Below are 18,946 nucleotides of genomic sequence, written 5' to 3' on the forward strand. Positions count from 1 at the left end.
ATGGATCCCTTTGGTAATCTAGTCTGGTGAAGTGTATGGACCTCTTCTCAGAATAAGATTTTTAAATGTATAAAATACATAAAATTACAAAAGAAATCAATTATACTGAAATAGTTATCAAAATATTTTTTAAACCTTCAGAGACCCCAGATTAAGAACCCTGAATCTGAACTGATGATTATCCTTTCCTTATTTAAAGGGTAAACAACTATGGAGAGTAATTGTTACAACCACTATTGATAAACTATTCTAAATAAAAGATTGCCTCAGTCAACAACTTTTTACAATGTCATTAATGTATTTTGACTAAACCTCACTATAAACAACCATTTATAGCCATTAGACCACTTATTACGCTTTTCCTCTGAAACTATTCCCCATAATATTCTACAAAAATGTTTTCATAGGACCAATTAACAATAAGAGGCAGAACATTTTTATATTATCTAAAGTTGTATTAGCTGGCCCTTATAAAAATGACATACCAAATGTAGAATTTTTATGTCTATTTGAATCTCGTTATCTTCAAGATTTATATCTACACACATATTAGTATGTCTAATATGTCACTATAATTTATATATAAAATATATTTTATATGCATGTGCGTATTGTATGAATAGTGCATGTACAATATGTATACATGCATACACATATACATGTGTATAGATGATATAGGTAAAGGTGTAGGTATAGATATATCAGGAGTCTTGATTTCTAGTCCTGACTGCCAATAACTATGTGAGATCTTCCTCAAGTCATCTCTCCAATTTCTTGGTCTGTGAAGAGAGGGAGTTATGTTAGAGGTAATCAAAGCTTCTTTCTAGTTATAAAGCTAAATTATAAATGTGATTCTACAACTTCGAAGCAATCAGCAAAGGGACTAAAAAGAAATTAAGGTCCATAAATAATTAACAGTGAACTTGTCAGCAAAGGGTAAGTTTTTAGTACTTTGTGGGTTTTGGAGGTTTTATCAGAGTGGGCAGGGAGAGGGCAAGGTATGGCATCTCTCTTAAAGAAATGAAGAGATCAAGATCACCTAGATTCAAAAAGCTTAGAAAAGCAAGTCTACACAGACTAAAAAGATTCTATGAGATCTAAAACAACAGAGAGCAAAAAGAGAAACTAGCTTAGAACTGGAAAGGACCAATCCCTTTATTTTACAGAAAAAGCAATGAGTTTCAGAAAAGCAAAGTACTTTGCCCAAGGTCAAAAGCAGGAATTAGACCCAAAGCTTGTGGCTCCAAATTCAGTGCCCATTCCATTAGACTAGGCATTCCCACTCAAATTCATCTTCATAGAGCTAGTATTATGCAATGTACAGAATATTACAGGTCAGGAGGCCTGTACCTTAACCCCATTTCTGCCTAACTAGTGCTTCAGGCACTTAAGTCACTTCTCCTCCCTGAAGCCTCACTTTCCTCTCCTGGATGCAGAGGATTGATGGTGGACCTCCCAGTTCTACCATTCTATGACACAGCAAAACAAGGAGAGAATTGGTTCTACTGGAATGACTCTGAACAGAATTAGGTAAGGTTAGTTTAGGAAGGCTTCCTCAGGCAGGGGAAATATTCTTGTTTTGCAAAAGGAGAATATGAAAGACAGGAGGCAAAAAAGAGCAGAAAAGGGTTTGCATCTTGAAGGAGAGGGACAGTGGGGATAAAAATAAAGGAGAGTGCGGGAAGCTAAAAGGAATAAATTTGTGTGTATGTTTGGCAGGGGAAAGTGTAAATAGGAGAGGAGGGGAAAAAAAATGAAAGACCATCTTTGATTGAAGAGTGTGGTGCAATAGAAAGAACACTAAATATAGAGCCAGAAGACCTGGATTCAAATTCCAACCCTAGTAACTGGATAACAGGGCAAATCACTTAATCCCTCTGGGCCTCAGTTTTCTCATGTGAAAAGAATGTGTCTAGACGACTTTTAAGGTCTCAGTCTAAATCTATGGCCCTGTGAATAACACTACCCCTTCAAGGTTGACTTTTATTAGGATTCTACATGTCATTTTGAGTTTAAAATCACATGTTAGCTTGAGTGTAAGACATGAAATCATGATTACTTTAATGTCTTCTGGAAGGCTTCTTTCCACACGCTTCTCTTTCAGTCTTTTCAGAATAAGTTCAAGTGTTGCCTCCTTGGTTGGTTTTTTCTCCTTCTGTATGACCCTGGATTCATCTTCATTCTCTTCAACCTCATGGTCTAGAGAAGAGCCAAAGCTTTTTGGAAGAGTGTTACTGCGTGGACGTGTTTGAGGTACAAATTCCCCATCAGAGCTTTTGTGCTTTGCATCTACAATTCAGAATTCAACAGGACAAACAATGATTGTTTTTATATCAGAATGAGTCAAGAAAGAGAACTGATATGGCAAAAGAACATTAATATATGAGCACATGATCTCAATCATCTCAAGATGTTTATATTACACTAACAATAAATAATAACCAGGCTAGCCAGTTCAATTAGTGAACTGCCGATAGCATCCAGACAACAAATTTGCAATTGGGAAATTGACATTCGTTATGTGTAATGAAATCCTAGAGTTCTGAGAAGTGGTTCTGGAAAACTAAATAAAAAGGTTCTTTCCAGAAAATAGATCACATTATACTTAGACTATTTTTAGTGTAGTAATCAAATAATTAAAAACTCACATTTCTCCCCTACTCCCTGCCCAGAAATTTTTACTTAGATACTACTAGTCAATAAGCATTTATTAAGTATTAACTTTTTGCGAGGCATTGTACTAAGTGCTAGGAATACAAAAACAGCAAAATCATGGTATCTGTTCTCCAGAAGTTCACATTCTAATGGAGGTGACAACATGCAAATGACTATGTATATATGAGATATATACAGTGTAAATGAAAAGCAATCTTAGAGGGAAAGGACTACCAGTGGATGGAGAAAGAAAGATTCCTACAGAAGGTTAAGGTGTGATCAGTTGTAAAGGAAGCCAAGGGAAGGTAGGAGTTGGAGACTGCTACAGAAAAGAATTAAGTAGTCTGCAAAATCAAACGATGGGTTGGCTTTTCATTTGGTTTTTTCTTTAAAGGTCAATTTAATCAACTGAAACTGCATTCTCTGCAACTCAGACCAAACGCAGGGGCTTTGGAAATGCTGAAAGTGAGCAGAAGTGAACTTAAAATAAAGCTTTTGTGTAGGCATTTTTATTGCATCATGCAGAATACCACCAAAGAAAACAGGAAAGATAGTAAATTTTCATGTGTACTCTAGTCAGAAGAAAGCTGTCTGTAAATCTTCAAATCCTTAAGTTGCTATGTGCTATTTGACAAGTTCCAAATACTTGAAGCTTAGGAAAGAAACCATAATTGCCCTGTTACTGCCAAAGTCTTCTCATATAATGTTCTTATACCTCTGCAATGGGAATTAGAAAAAGAGCAAATTTTCTCTTTCATAACCATTACCAAGATGAAAAAGAAGCAAATTTCAAAGCACCAATCAATTCCTTAGGTAATGTTATGTAACACAAATATTTATATTTGAATGGATATCAGTTTAAAAGAAAGAGCACATTATATACCTTTAATTTGCTTCCTTAGTTTAGTAAGCTCTGTCATCCACTTTAAAACTTTGGGATTGGCTGCAATATCACTGTAGGAAGGCTGTAAATAAAAGGAGAAACTTTCAAATGCATCCTTTAAAAAGACTAACTTAGACTTTCATATATATATATATGTGTGTGTGTGTGTGTGTGTGTGTGTATTCACACACACACACTGACACACACACACTTTACAAGGTAATAACAATACAACAAACAAATTGTCAATGATAAACATCTGCCTCAAAAATGCTTGGTTCAATTCAATTATTTATTGCATAAGAGGCAGCAGTGGAATACTGGCTAAAGAGCTGGCCTGAGAGCCAGGAAGATCTGGGTTCAAATCCCAATGCTGATATTTAATGGGTGATCATGAAGAAGTAACTTTACCTCTCTCAGTGCTCAAGGCCAGTGGTATCAAACTCAAACATAATGGTTGGCCACTAACCCATACATAAAGATCCCTACCCTATTTTGTCAAATATTTCCCCATTACATTTTCCAATTACATCTAATAAGTTCAGGTCCAATAGGACAAGTAGACCATGTCTTTTAAATCTCTGCTCTAGGCAATTCTCTAAGAAGAGAGAAGTTGCAGAGAAGATGACAACCTGCATTGATAGGAGAAAGTTTCCTCATCGAGGAGCTCCTTATAACTATGAAATCATAGGTCCAATCCTATTTCTATTTATTGTCTAATAAATAGTGCCTTGTGTCCCAGGCACTATAGGCACTAGGGAAGATAAAAAAAAAATCAGGTATTTATTTATTATTTCTATTTTCTTAGGGTTTCCAATCATGTAGGGAGATAAATAAGAGGTACAGATATCTCTAGCATACAATAATAAAGCAGTGAGTGTAATGCGACGAAAGGACCAAAAGTGCTTGGACAAAGGTTATAATCCAATGGGCAAATCAGGGAAGGATTTGAGAAGGAAATCAGCATTTAAGTTAGTCTTTCAAAACCGGGTAGGTAGAAAATTCAGTAAGTGAAGAAAGAGAGGAAAGGAGATGTTCCAAGCATAGGAAAAAACACGAACAGGCAAAAAGGCAAAATCGAGCAGAATTTATCTGGAGGAAAAAGAGCAATCGAGTTTGGCTGTAGCACAGAATACTTGGATGTAACCTAGAAAGGAGAGTGATACCAGGTTGCTTGGCATTACAGGTTTTCCTCAAAGGAGTATGCTGTACTGCAGAGGCAATAGGGATGCCACTGAAGATTTGACAGCACAGGATTAATGTGAGAAGAGGAGTAACACAAACAAATCTATACATGAAAAAGATTAGTTTGGCAACAGTCTCAAGCTCATTCTAGCAGAGAGAGGAAAAACACATCTCTGATGAGACAATTACAACACAGTCCAGGTGGATGATGATGCGGATGATGATGATCTCACAGGGAAGCAGTGAGAATAGAAAGAGACGGAGAGATATTTCAGCTAAAGCTAGAGTAATTTTAGTTGTGGGAATAGCAATGCACTGAGTCCTAGTCTAAGTTCCGCCACTAAATGACTGTATTACCTTAGGCAAGTCACTTCATTTCCCTGAGTCTCAGAGGTTCCTTCATCTAATGGATAATAAAAACTGACATTTTAGATAGTGCTTTAAGGTTTGCAGAGCACTTTACACGAACGATTTGAGTTCGTGTATGACAGATAGATAAGAAAAAGTCAGACAGAGAGAGGTTGGTGACTTGCACAAGCTCATCCAGCTAGTGTTTGATTAGTCAGTGGGATTAGAACCCTTCCTAAATCCAGTGCTCTACCCAGTATGGAAGCAACCCTACCACGAATCTAAGTGGTTTGTGACATCAAAAGTTTTAGCTCTAGCACTGTAGTATTCTATTTGTGTATTTGGTAAAAGCGACTAACTTACCTTACTATTTTTTTCTTTTTCAAATTGCTCTTCAAATTGTCTTATTTTCTTCTGTAGTTTCTTGACCAACTGATAGGGTGTTTTATCTTCCCTTTTGTCATCTTTTGAACTAAAGGATGCTCTTCGAGTTCTGATTTAAAAATTAAGAGATACCCAATGTATACATTTACAAAGACTAAAGAAACACCACTTAGCATTATCAGCAAAGATAGAATGAACTAATTTAGATTTTGAGGAATGTAGAAAGCATTAAGATGCTCTTTCCCAAAAAAAAATAAAAAAGTAAAATAAAATAAAAAGATGTTCCTTCCCAAAGATACCAAGACCACAAAATTGGTCTACAATGCCGTATCAGTTTTGCTAAAAACCAAAGAGAATATAAGAAGTTCATGTGCTATAGATTGTAAAGTTAGCTAATACAACTTGTGCTTTTGTTTGAAATTGTTTAAAACTGATTTAAATTTATTCTTCAAACTGTTCTGACTAAATAAGGGATACTAATTCCTAAGAACATTTCAGGGGGAAAAAATCTACCAGAGAAAGTCAGCTTAGAAGACAGGAAGGTGGTGGGGTTAAGGTACAGAGAAGCAACTAAAAAGAACAATAGACATAACCTAGAGAGGCTTTATACTCTTAGCAGCATCACACCCACCCACAGTCTCATTGCTTAATGCTTCTGTACAGTGGCAGCTGGGCAGCAGAACCTGAGGAACCCACGGGGATGACTTCAAGAGAGTTTGTTTTTTTTTTTTTAAACGAATGATTCTTTAATTAAACGAAACATCCACTCAGTACAAATTTCCTTTCACAGTTAGCAGTTCTAACACATTACGAAAGGTAGATGCATACCTGGCAAAGGAAAGAGCTTTAGATGAAGAATCCAAAGTTTCTGGATCATGCAGGAATCGCTGGCTTTGTCCAAAATCTAAACTACGATGTGACAATACAGGTGGACAATCTTCTTCAAGAGGATGATGAGTCATTCTCCCAGCTTGTGGGGAAAGTTGAGCTTCTCCAGATTCAGAATCCTCCTGCCAAGACTTAAAAGCAGGAAATGGCTCTGCAAAACAGAACACACAGAAATGGTACTATGGGTTTCTTATTTCCAAAAAGGATAACGTTTCTAGTGTTAAAAGCAGCTATATACTTATAACCAAATGTAAAGGTCACTTAATTAAAACTAGGTCCCCATTCAATCATATTATATGCTATTTCATATAATAATCTTTAAAATATTAATGCTTTTAAATGTTAAGTTCTCCATGAAATATATTATTATAGCTTTAAAACATTAGATAATAATTATTTAATAGTCCCCACATGAATTTGATTTTTACATAAGGGACTTCCTTTGTGTGTCTGTGCGTATATTTTTTAAAACAAAATTAAAGAGACAAGAGGAGAGACACTGTCAAGTTGTTTGAATATTCAAGGTTAGTTGGATACCCTCCTTTTAACTTTTCTCTTTAAAAAGAAATAAAAATGACATTGTTCAGAAAAAACACTTTGTATTTACATTGAAGAAGAAAAGAGCCAAATCTTTCCAAATGAGTCAACTGGCTCCTGGTTGTCAATTGGAACTGTTAGAAGATGCCACAGTTCCTTCAAGAACAAGAGACTCTAGAGAACTCATTTACCAACAGGAGCCCTTACAGGGGCCTGCTAGAGTTTGGAAAGCTCCAAAAATGACTGATTTATAGCCAGTAAACAGCTAATTTACCTAATAACAGAGAGACACTAAATTTAAAGTCTATTAATCTTTTATGAAATTCAAAAGTATAACATATTTCAACAATTAAGAATCAAAAATAAAGCCTGTGGTAATAATCTTATTATGTTTTACAGCCTATACGGTATACTGAATTGAAAATGTGTTAATGTACCTTAACAAAACAACTGCATTTACAAGTCAATAAAACAAAGCACACAGACAAGCACTGCACAAACACTCCAAATACAAAATCAACTTCACATACCATTTGAAACAAAGAAGTTTGACATTTATACGTGAAGGGTGTTTTTTTTCCTCCAATAAAACAATAAGAGTTTAACATGGGCATTACTTGGATCAATTTAAAAAAAAAAAGTTTTTTAATTGTCTTTAATTCTCAGAGATTACTTGACAGTGTCAAAATTCAAATATGCTTTTTCCCTTGTTGTGATAGCTAAGGATTGCCTAGTAGATTATTTTTACATTTGTCTCTAGGTACTTTAGAACAGTTAATATTTTTTCAAAGCAAGAATATACCTCAGTTTCATTCTGCCACCAAGATAAATCTGATAACTGACTTGAATTCAAAACGTGCAACACAACAAAAACCCAGCAATAAAGTGATTTTTTTTTTAAAAAAATACCCTTGTACCTGCTTCCCAATGAATAAGAAATCAGTAGCAAGTTTTTATAAGAACTCTCCTGTTTGGGGAAAGAAAGGGGAAAATAACAAAAGCCATTTTCTCTGGGTAACATTTTTACCCATAAAGACATTCTCAGGAAATGGGGGCAGCAGGAGAAGGGCTAATTGTAAGGCAAACAAATCATAAACCATAAAAAGGCAGAAAACTAAACTATGGTGAACCATACTTACCCTCCCCATCTCTCTGCAGATGCATTGTTTTGAAATCAATGAGGGGGAAAGTGATAGGGCATGATGCTAATAAAATGGAAAAAAAATGGCAAAAATACTAAAGTGAACACACAGCACAGTCAGAACAAACCATACACATAACTAACACAAAGCCGAAAGATACAAAAAAACATTTTCCTTGGCCAAGTTACTCATTCTACTCTTCAAAAATGTTTACCTAACAAAATAAGTACTGACCAAAACTTTGAAAACAGACAAACATACATTTCCATTTAAGCAAGGCAAAAAAAAAAAAAAAAAATTAGGTGTTTTATTTTAATTTAAGCATAACATTGGAGGAAATGGAAGCATCTGATTTTAGAGTCCTTCCTACTATTACATTGAGAATTGCACAATAACATCTACATAGATCTGTTCCTGTTACATTTCATTCCAGACTTAGATTATAAGAGTTTAAGAAGGGGGTATACTTCTTTTCAAGATCCAAGACCCTTTTTTTTAAACAGCTACAAGTGATTATTCTGGGGCTAGCCATATATTAAAAATTTCCCTCAAATTTTACTCCATTGATAAAGCATTCAGTTCTACAAAAAATAGTAGTCTCATATTTATGTGAGGGAGAAACAGGTGAAAACTCATTAGGAATCACCCACTTCTTTGCTAACTAGCCATATGACCTAAGAGATTCCTAATATCTCAGGTTTCTGGAGAGCCTAAGTTATGTAGTTGATGAATTAACATAACATTGATCTCATCGAAGAAAGTTGCACTAATTTGACTGTTAGTGAGAGAATGGGTGGCAAAGCTACATTTAGAAGCACAAAGTATGCCAAACTGCATGTCTATTTTCAGCTGGTCAGAATATGCTATGTCAGACATAGTCAACAGCTACGTCTCTAGATAACAATCTGAAATCACTGGGGAGGAATTTTTTATGGGTCCCATGTTTCTCCATGAAGGATCTCCTTATCTATCCTGAAATCTTATTAACCCTACCTTGGAGGATGACAAAGCCTACAAGTACTCTTTACCCTTCTTACCCACCCCCCAATGAAGGAACAATGTAACCCAGGTGGTAGTATCAGAAGCAATCTCCCCAACTCTGGGGTAGTTTTCAAATAGGTATGAAAAGAATAAAGAGAATTTGTATTCAAGTGCCCTATGGGACACTCCTGTCACTAATTTCAAAACGTGTAGGTCTGGATGAGAAAAGAAGAAAGAGGGATTCCCTTCTTCGGTTTCCTTTTAGGGTAGGCCATAAGGCCTTTACATAAAGGACTGGATGAGAAAAGAAGGGAGAGGGATTTCCTTCTTCAGTTTCCCTTTAGGGTAGGCCATGAGGTCTTGTATTCTCCTACCAATAAAGAACAATTACTATTCCATGCTAATTAGCTACCCTGAAACCAATGATCCCAAGATGCTGCTTTAGTCATTGGCATTTTCTTACAAGACAGAGGTATGCACTATTCTGGCTTTATTCTCATCTCAGAGAAGTCAACTGCTCATTTAAGAAAGATTCCTTCTATATATACAAATAAGAGTCTTCCTATTAAAACTGATCCTTAGTGGTCTGGATCACCTGTTCAATTCAAAGGGTCTGCTGGATCACTTAGAGGTAAATACACTTGAGTTGCAATATTCTACTACTGTCAATAACATCTATAAGATATTAACATGAGCTCTAACTGTCTTTATTTAGCAGAGTAGTTATTTCTTAAGAGGAAAACAAGTTGGCTCAAATTCAATCTAGGTAAGACAAGAGTGATATACTACTGAGCATGTCAAATATCTAAACCAAGTAAGAAAGACAGCTAAAGAGATTAACATAAGAAAGCCTTAAAGATTAAGATTAGATGTAAAAATAAAAATGTAGGTGGTTAAAAATTTTCACTAAAACTACATCTACAATCCATAATGTTAACACTAATTCTTCAGACTATACCTCTAGTCAATGTCATCAGAGAGGTATACAAAGGAATAGTTGTTTCCTTAGGATGATACACTTAAAACCTGATTTAAGAATGGAACAAAGTAAATTAGATATTTCTGGGTGAAAAGGTATGCAACAATGGATTACTTCTATATTCATAAGTGCTGCAACTTTCCTTTTAAATTTATATTTAGCATAGATCTCTTTTCTTTTTTATGCAAATCCATGCCTTCACGAATGGGGTCACTGTATTGTGTTCCCCTTAGAAATATCCCTAAAAACTAGTTCTATGGGAATTTTTCTAGGACCTGGCCTAAACACAGATTGTAAAGTCCTATCAAAAAGATCATCTTCCTCACTCTTTCTCATCCAGCTAATGACATTGGCTAGGCCCTTTCCTGCTCAAAGTTTTCCAAGAGCTTCACACTCGAACATTGTATCACAACAAAAATATAAACCTACCTGGCAACCCCACCTGACAAAAAATTTAAAAAATAATCAGGGGCTTGGAGAAGGGTAGTCGTCTCCCTGCTTTTTGTCAATTCAATTACAATATTGGTTTTATGTCAATTCAATTAACTTAGAGGGGAAATGGATAAAAATTACCTTCCCATTTATCACCATCAGAAACACTCTTCAGCTCTAAATGGGGGATATGCAAACATGCTGCTTCTCCATGAACACCACCACCACTTTCACCTCCTGGCACTTCTGATTCAGTGTTGGCATTCAAATCACATATCTTGCTACTAGAATCCTATATTTAAAACAAGGACTACATTTAACAACAAAGCTATCCAGTTTTAAGTAACAAGTACATATCTATACTGTCCATTATAGCACATTTATGCATGTATAGCCAACCAACTTGTCCACATTTTCACTAACTTATCATCAAAGTTTTCAGTTTTACATGCCCTCTTGGCAGAAAATTAAATACAAGGGCCTTTCTTAGGCTCCAGAAAATGTTTGTCTTTAATCCAGATTCTGCCAAAGTACCAACCCAAAACAGCCATGTCATTACAACATACTTGTTGTCAGTGATGAAATTTAAATCCTCCATTCAAGTTCAATCAAAAGCAAAGGATGTATGAATACAAAATGTGAAACATTCTAACGGGGGTGAGGTGTAGGGAGCAGATGGGGACAAGAAAGCTAAAGAAATGATACATGCTTTTTGAAATCACATAATAAAAGGAAATTCTTACCAGAGCCAATGGTGAAGATTTACCACTGTCATCAAATGGCACACACTCATTCCTAAAAGCACAAAACAGACTAATTAATCTTTTTAAGAAAAGACTATATAATCAATTACACAGTTCTTAACTTCCTTTCTTCCCCAATACAATTAGCATTTAGAATGTGAGAAGAGAAACTGGCAACTGGAGGTATGTACATTCTTTGGAGCCCTATATCTGGAGAATGTCACACTACCCAAAAAGATCCACAGAATCTCTTCAGACCTACAAACAACTGAGTAACTCCTCCCTCCCACCCCTCCAAAAAAAATCCCCCAAAACAAACTATTTTTGAAAAGTAAAATCCACAACAAATGGAAACCAAGGTACTTTGGAAAGAAATTTTCTATACAAAAAGTGGATTTTCTATACACTTGTTTCAAGTAGGTTTGAGGGATTTTTTTTCTTCTCAAAACACTTACTTGTTGGGTGTAAATGGCAATTTAAAAAAGTGAGGATGTGACTGAATGTATTTTGTAAAAATATACAACCAATGGGGGAAAAGGGAGCTCTAGTTACAAAATCTTCTAAGACAATCTTCTTCCCTCAAAATTCAGAGTGAAGGCAGATTTTTTTTTTCCAATTAAGTCATATCACCTTAAATTTTCACCAAAAGATTTCTTCCTTCCTACAAGGGCGGTGTTGTAAGAAAATGTGTTAGAAGGTTTAATATTTGGCCTCTACCTATTTTCTCAATCAAGAGTACAGGTAGTATTCAAATTCCAAACATAAACATAAGAACTGTGGAAAACTGTGACAATTTATATATCACTATACATTTATGTTGCTTCCACCTGGCTATTCCTTTACCCAGAAAGGGTTCATGATCACAACCAGGGTTAAGAAACTAAAACCTGTAACCCATTTTCTCATTTTGGTTCTTGCTGGGTGTGTGCGGACTGAACTGAGTAAAGCTATATTTTTATAGGCCCTAAGGGTTCCATTTTATGTATTACTATATACTAAGTAGTATCAAAGGCAATCTTGATACCTAATTCTTAGCAGCGTAGGTAATTAAACATGCAAGTCTTAATCCACCTAGCCAACGTGCTCTTTGGTTCCAGAAACAAGTTTGCTAACCTACACACAAGTTGAAGAGGGAAGAGGTTTTCCAAAAAGATTGAGTCCTCACTAAATGGATCCTTATTGCTCTACCAGATCCAGATGTCATCATTCTGGGGATGCCTGTTAATGATGTTAATCTTACATCTTCAGCCCATAGCTTCAACACTCCCTGGGCTGGAATGGGGATCATTCCTGCCTCCTGAAAGGAAGCAAAAGGAACTACTGTGAGCAGGGAGTCTGTGGACCTTAAGAGTTTGGGGATCCTCCAGAGACATGACTCCAAAGAATTTATTTACTCTCAGAGAACAGGTTCCCTACTCACAATTATGTGATGCATTGAGGAAGTGAGACAGTGGCATTAAAACAACTTTGGCCATGGCAACTGGCTATTATCAATTTGGCAAGGAAGCTCTGTATTTCCCAAGTTTAAGAAAATTGACTATTTCATTTGCAATATACTCTTTCAAATAAACATAGGTAACCCAAAGCGCTAAATAAATCCTTGATTTCCTAAGAAAAAAGTATTTTTTTTTTCAAAGCAGATAGTAAAAAACAAAGCATGTAACAAGAAACTGTCATATGACCTTAAATGCGTAACAGATACAAGTTCTGCTAGGTATATTTAAAAGCACTCTGAGAAGCCTACATTCCCAAAAAGGTACCAAAATTCTACATAATCATTAATTAGAATACTCATTTAGTCAAATAACTCCTTCCTTTGTATGCCACCCCAGGAGATATTCAAGTAGCACCTGTTTAAAGTATTAGAACACACCAATGGTGAGTTCAAAAGGGAATGGAAATACCCAATACATATTTGTGGAAATAGATATTACCCCAATCTGTTAGTTATCCGAACTTCAGATACCAAGAATTAACTAACTGAAAAAATCATTCAAGATGAAGCAGCAAAGCACATTGTGAAGTTTTGACTTGCTCTAAGAAAAACTCAAAAGTTCTAGCTGTTCCTAATAATGAGGGCAAGTGCTGGTGTTTTTCCTGAATACTTTCCAAGAAGGAATTGTCAAGTCTACTTGAACCACTATACCATGGTAGAAATGTGTACTTGCAAAGAACAGTCTTTGCAACTACAATTAAACAAGATGTTTGACTCTTATTATGTCCTAACAATCCGTGAATACAAATACATTCATTTAAATTTCAAACCAAAAACTGAAGAGTTACAATTCCCTAAATGAATCAAGGAAAAGTAATAACACGTACCTCTGAACATCTTCATCTTCATCATCACTATGTTCAATACATGGCTCTAACAGTATACCTAAAGACTGATGACAATAACATAATCATTACTATGTTTAATCAATGGAGCTAATATAAGTTAATTAATGCGGGAATGAATACACTTTGAGAAAGAATTTTAAAGTCTCAAGTTTGTTGTAGAGCAAATGGACAGCCAAATGTCCAACTCCTTTACTCTTTTATCATATCATCTAAATGGTAAATAGGACACTGATATCATTTAGTACAGAGAAGAATATTGATACCAATTTCCCCTTAAAACAAGAATGTTATCAAAACTGCATCAGCCATTCCCACACATGACAAAAAGTCAGTCCCACTGAAGGCATTCCTATTTTTCCACAATCACAGTGCCTACCTCCAAAAAGGAAGTCTCCCTATATTACTTCTCTTTGCTTTTTCTCCCTGGCTGTTAGCACATCTATAGATGGGATCCCAGGAAGCACACCAGTAATAGTACCCAGGGATTTTAAAGCATAATTTCATAGATTCTCTTGTGTCAATTTTCAGTTTCCTCATCTGTCAAAAGAGGGTTGAACTAAATTTCCTTCTGTTCATTTGGAGACCACCAGCTAAGATTGGGCATTACAAATATAAACTGACTACGTTTCTCTGACTTAAATTGTGTAATATTTCACTACGCTTTCTCAGTGGCTTTACCCTTGCTCTTTGGTTACAATAACCACAGATTAAACTATGCAAGACTCTAGATACAGATGTCTATATACCTGTACAAGACAGGTTATTTGCATATTAATGTTATTTTTGGAAACTGTTGCCATCTCTTTATAATTGTGTGGTTCTATTCTCCTCTGTTATTAAATCTGCTTGGTATTTAATGACCTAATGTCCTACGTTCATTTTGTTGAGCTATAATGGCCCAACTTTTGGATGTTACTATATGCTTACAGCCAGGGTAGGGGGGAGGAGACGGATATTATAGGCTTACTTCTCTCTCCATCCCATACTCACAGAACCACTAAGTCATAAAGGCTCTCCAAAAGCTATCTAGTCCAACCCCTACCTGTCCCAGAAGCCTCTAACAACAACCCCAGTAAGTAGTTATCAAAGTTTTACCAATGAAGGGGAACTCAATACCTTTCCAGGGACATTTCACCTTTGGATAGCCCTAATTGTTAAGAATCCTTCCTTACACTGAGCCCAAGTCTGACTCCAGTTTCTACCCACTGCTCCCAGTTCTGCCCTCTAGGAACAAGAAGAACAGTGCAAATACCTCCCCCCACTCCCCCACCCCAAAAAAGAGCTTTACAACAACTCTCATGCTCACCCCCAACCCCCTCAACAGTCTTCTCTTCTGCAGGCTAAATATTTCTGATTACTTCAACCAATCTTCATAGACAAGATCTCAAAGCCCATGCTAGACCTAGACACTTTCCAACCTATGTATATTCTTCCAAAAATGAGGTGTTTGGAACAGAATACAATATTCCAGATGTGGTCAGACTAAGGCAGAGTAGAGTTGAATTATCAAATCCCTTGTGATATTTTTAACCTAAAGAAACAATCTTAAATGAATACAAAGTCAGACTTAAAACGGCAAGATAGTCTCAGTCTGTTGTATCCCTCAGTGCAGCTCAGGGTGCAGTACTCTGGGTACTATTGCCAGAAGACAAATGAGAGAACTGACAAGTTTACATTTACAATTTACAAGTTTACATTTACATTACAAGTAATGATTTACTGAGAAAATTTCTTTAAGCCTTTCCTATATACTTGAGGCATTCTTCTTTGTGTTAGTTACTTATGTCTTCTCTCTTAGATTGAGAGTTCCTATGACCAGGAATGAAGCCTAATTTATCTTTGTATCAAGACCTAGCACAATGTTTAACATAAAATAAAGGTATATTAAATGTTTGCTGAAATGTATTGTTTTAAGAGCATGAGACTTAAGAATGTAAACTTAAACCCAGGTCTACTGACTACAATTATTTCTTAATTTTAAGTATAAACAAGTCATTTGACCTCTTGGGATTCAGTTTTGCTCATTATAAAATGGATGGGATGATGCCCATACTACCTACATCACCAAGTTCTGAGAGAAAAACAATTTGTAAAACTCAGCAATATAAATGTAAGCTACTAAATTTCTTAATCTCATCAGCATAACTTTGCCACATAATGTACACAGAGAGAGAATTTAGTAGACTCAGAATCCTAGAAAACATTAGTACAGTCCTCTCATTTTACAAATAAAACAACTAATGCCAAGAGAGGGGAATTGACTTGTCCAGGGTCATATTATCATCTTGGGTATATCTAAATGATCACATATTCCAAATTAATAAGCTAGAGGATGAATGGGATGATTCACAATCTGGTCCAACCCATTTTTACAGACTGATTACACATTCTCATCTATTTGTTTTCCAACTAGACCAACCTACTTTTTTCCCCTGTACATCATGATACATCTCCAACCTCTACACCTTTGCACAGATTGCTACCTATTATCAGGAACACTCTCCTGCCTCTCCTCCATTTCTTGGAACTCTTGGATCCCTTCAAGGCACAACTCAAGCACCTTCAAGAATACTTTCTTGATTCACCCTATTGTTACTGATCTCCCCTTACCTCCCAATCACTATATATTTGTTTTGTACATATCCCTGTTTCTCCTTAATCAACAAATTATTTGTGTTAGTCACTAAGCTAAGCTTGGGGGGACACAAAGAAGTGAAAACAGTACTTGCCCTAAATCTGTAAACATACTATTTCTCCCTAGTAGAACATATACTTCTCAAAGACAGAGGCTGTCCTACTTTTGTACATGTCCCCAGGGCCTAGTATATAGTATAAGCTTAATGGTTGATTGATAAATGACATTGAGATAATGCTATTAAATGAGCACATGAAAATATGGTAATCCTAAAAAGGTTCCCAAATCCCCTTCCTAAATGATTATAGGCATACTCTAATCTCACCTAATTAATGAATCAGTTAATTTTATCAAAACAATGTAAGTATTAAAGACTGTTAAAGTTGAATTTTTAACAAGAGTTCTCTATATTGGGATTTGTTTAGGATGCATATGTGTTGGTCAGGACAACATAGGTTAATAGGTTAATAATGTCCATGGTTAGAAAAAAATATGACAAGAGGAAGATATCAAAGAAATACTGGACAAATTTGTTAAGTTAGCACTACAAACTAGCATTACCAGATCAGGGGTCAGATAATCTAAGGCACATGTAATAAGGTGACACTAACAAACTATATTTTGAGGCATAACTATAAAATAGACCAACATAGTCACAGAGACTCTTCTCACTATAATCTTTCTCCCTTGAAAAAATTGGCTAACTCTACTCCCAATGGCACACAGGAATATCTATTTTTAAAAGGCGGGGGGGGAGGGGGGCAGCTAGGTGGTACAGTGGATAGAGCACTGGCCCTGGAGTCAGGAAGACCTGAGTTTAAATCCATTCTCAGATGCTTATTAGCTGTGTGACCCTAGGCAAGTCACTTAACCCCAACTGTCTCCAAAAAAATTGTTAAGTGAATGACACTTCCCTGTAAAGACACAAAACCAGAAAAGCGTACATTATTTGGGACAGCTAGGTGTCACAGTGGATAGAGCACCGGCCCTGGAGTCAGAAGGACCCGAGTTCAAATCCAGCCTCAGACACTCGATACTTACTGTGTGACCCTGGGCAAGTCACTTAACCCCAAATGCCACACACACACACACAGAAATAAATAAATAAAAGGAGGTGATGGGGCAGCTAGGTGGTACAGTGGATAGAGCTCTGGCCTTGGAGTCAGGAGGACCTGAGTTCAAATCCAACCTCAGACACTCATACTTACTAGCTGTGTGACTCTGGGCAAGTCACTTAACTCTGATTGCCTCACCAAAAAGGCAAAATAAATAAATAAATAAACAAGCAAACTAACAAATAAATAAATAAAAGGGGGCGGGGGGGGGGATAAGGGGGATATCCAAATGAAGTCTTTCCTCTCGGCTATCAGCTGCTTACAGCCTTGAGAGACCCCCAGAAAAGGATTATCTTCTTTGGGATGAGAATACACTATTTGGTATAAATTGTTAGGCAAATTGGAAAGCAGTCTGGCAGAAACTGGGTACAGGTCAATATCCTACACTATTTACTAAAATAGATATATGGATAGATATAAAGAAGAATATCATAAGAAAACTCAAAGAACATGGAATACATTACCTATCAGACTTAGAACAGGGGAAGAGTTTATAAATAAACAAGAGATAAAGAGCATTGTGAGGTGTGGAATGGATAATTTTGATTACACTAAATTTAAAAGGGTTTGTACAAATAAAACCAACATGGCCAAGATTAAAAGGTAAGCAGAAAATGGGGGAAAATTTATAGAGTTTCTTAAATAAAGGTCTCATATCTGAAAAACTTTGTTAAATTTATAAGAATATGAGTCATTTTCCAATTGATCATTGGTCAAAGAATATGAACAGGCAGTTTTTCCATGAAGAAATCAGAACTATATGTAGTCATATGGAAAAATACTCTATATCATAACTGATTAAAGAAATGCAAGTTAAAACAACTTTGAGATATCATCTCACACCTAACAGATTGGCTAAAACGATAGAAGGGGAAAATGACAGGGGGCAGCTAGGTGGGGCAGTGTACAGAGCACTGGCCCTGAAGTCAGGAGGATCTGAATTCAAATCCAGTCTCAGACCAAACACTTGACACTTACTAGCTGTGTGACCCTGGGCAAGTCACTTAACCTCAATTGCCAAAAAAGAAAAAGAAAAAAAGAAAACAACAAATATTGGAGGTGGATGTGGAAAAATTAGGACATTAATTCACTGCTGGTGGAACACTGAGCTGATTCAACTATTTTAAAGAGTAATCTGGAATTATGTCCAAAAAGATATAAAATTCTGTATGCCCTTTAACTCAGTAATACCACTATTAGGTCTGTCTCCCAAGGTGAACATGGAAAAAGGAAAAGAAACTACATGTTCTAAAATATTTATAGCAGCAATCTTTGTAGTGGCAAAGAACTAGAAATTGAGGGGACATCCATCAATTAGGGAATGGCGAAACAAGTTGTGGTATATGATTGTGATGGAATACTACTGTGCTCTAAGAAATGATGAGCTTGGTTTTTTGTTTTTTTTTTTTTTTTAGAAAAACACAGAAAGACTTGCGTGAAATAATGAAGAAGTGAGCAGAACCAAGAAAACATTGTATATGGTAGCAGCAATATTGTTCAAAGAGTTAATGTGAATGACTAAGCTATTCTGAGTTATATGAATGTTCAAGTCAACTTCTAAGGACCTAAGAAAGAAAATGCTATCCACCTCCAGAGAAAGAACTGATGAACAGAAGTACACATAGTATGGTTTTACATATATTTATAAATATGCATCAAATAGTAGCCTTTTTTAGTGTGAAGTGGGGAAGGCCAG

The 18,946-nt window shown here is 36.0% G+C and overlaps 1 protein-coding gene across 6 annotated transcripts in view; it reads right to left on the minus strand.

Annotated features, from left to right (window-relative positions):
- Nucleotides 1–18,946, minus strand: part of FAM13B (family with sequence similarity 13 member B) — a 173,711-nt gene that overhangs the window by 11,221 nt on the left and 143,544 nt on the right. For 4 of the 6 annotated variants that reach the window (XM_027856518.1, XM_027856521.1, XM_027856517.1 and 1 more), the window contains 8 exons: nt 13,480–13,544; nt 11,158–11,209; nt 10,556–10,706; nt 8,020–8,085; nt 6,284–6,494; nt 5,435–5,564; nt 3,539–3,620; nt 2,060–2,289 (listed from right to left, as the gene is read on the minus strand). In XM_027856518.1, the coding sequence (XP_027712319.1) occupies nt 2,060–2,289; nt 3,539–3,620; nt 5,435–5,564; nt 6,284–6,494; nt 8,020–8,085; nt 10,556–10,706; nt 11,158–11,209; nt 13,480–13,544 (987 nt within the window). The remainder of the gene's footprint in view (nt 1–2,059; nt 2,290–3,538; nt 3,621–5,434; nt 5,565–6,283; nt 6,495–8,019; nt 8,086–10,555; nt 10,707–11,157; nt 11,210–13,479; nt 13,545–18,946) is intronic. The other 2 variants (XM_027856522.1, XM_027856520.1) reach the window with 1 other exon arrangement.

Source organism: Vombatus ursinus, unplaced genomic scaffold (assembly GCF_900497805.2).
Source record: "Vombatus ursinus unplaced genomic scaffold, bare-nosed wombat genome assembly UNPS02011572.1, whole genome shotgun sequence".
Classification (NCBI taxonomy): domain Eukaryota; kingdom Metazoa; phylum Chordata; class Mammalia; order Diprotodontia; family Vombatidae; genus Vombatus; species Vombatus ursinus.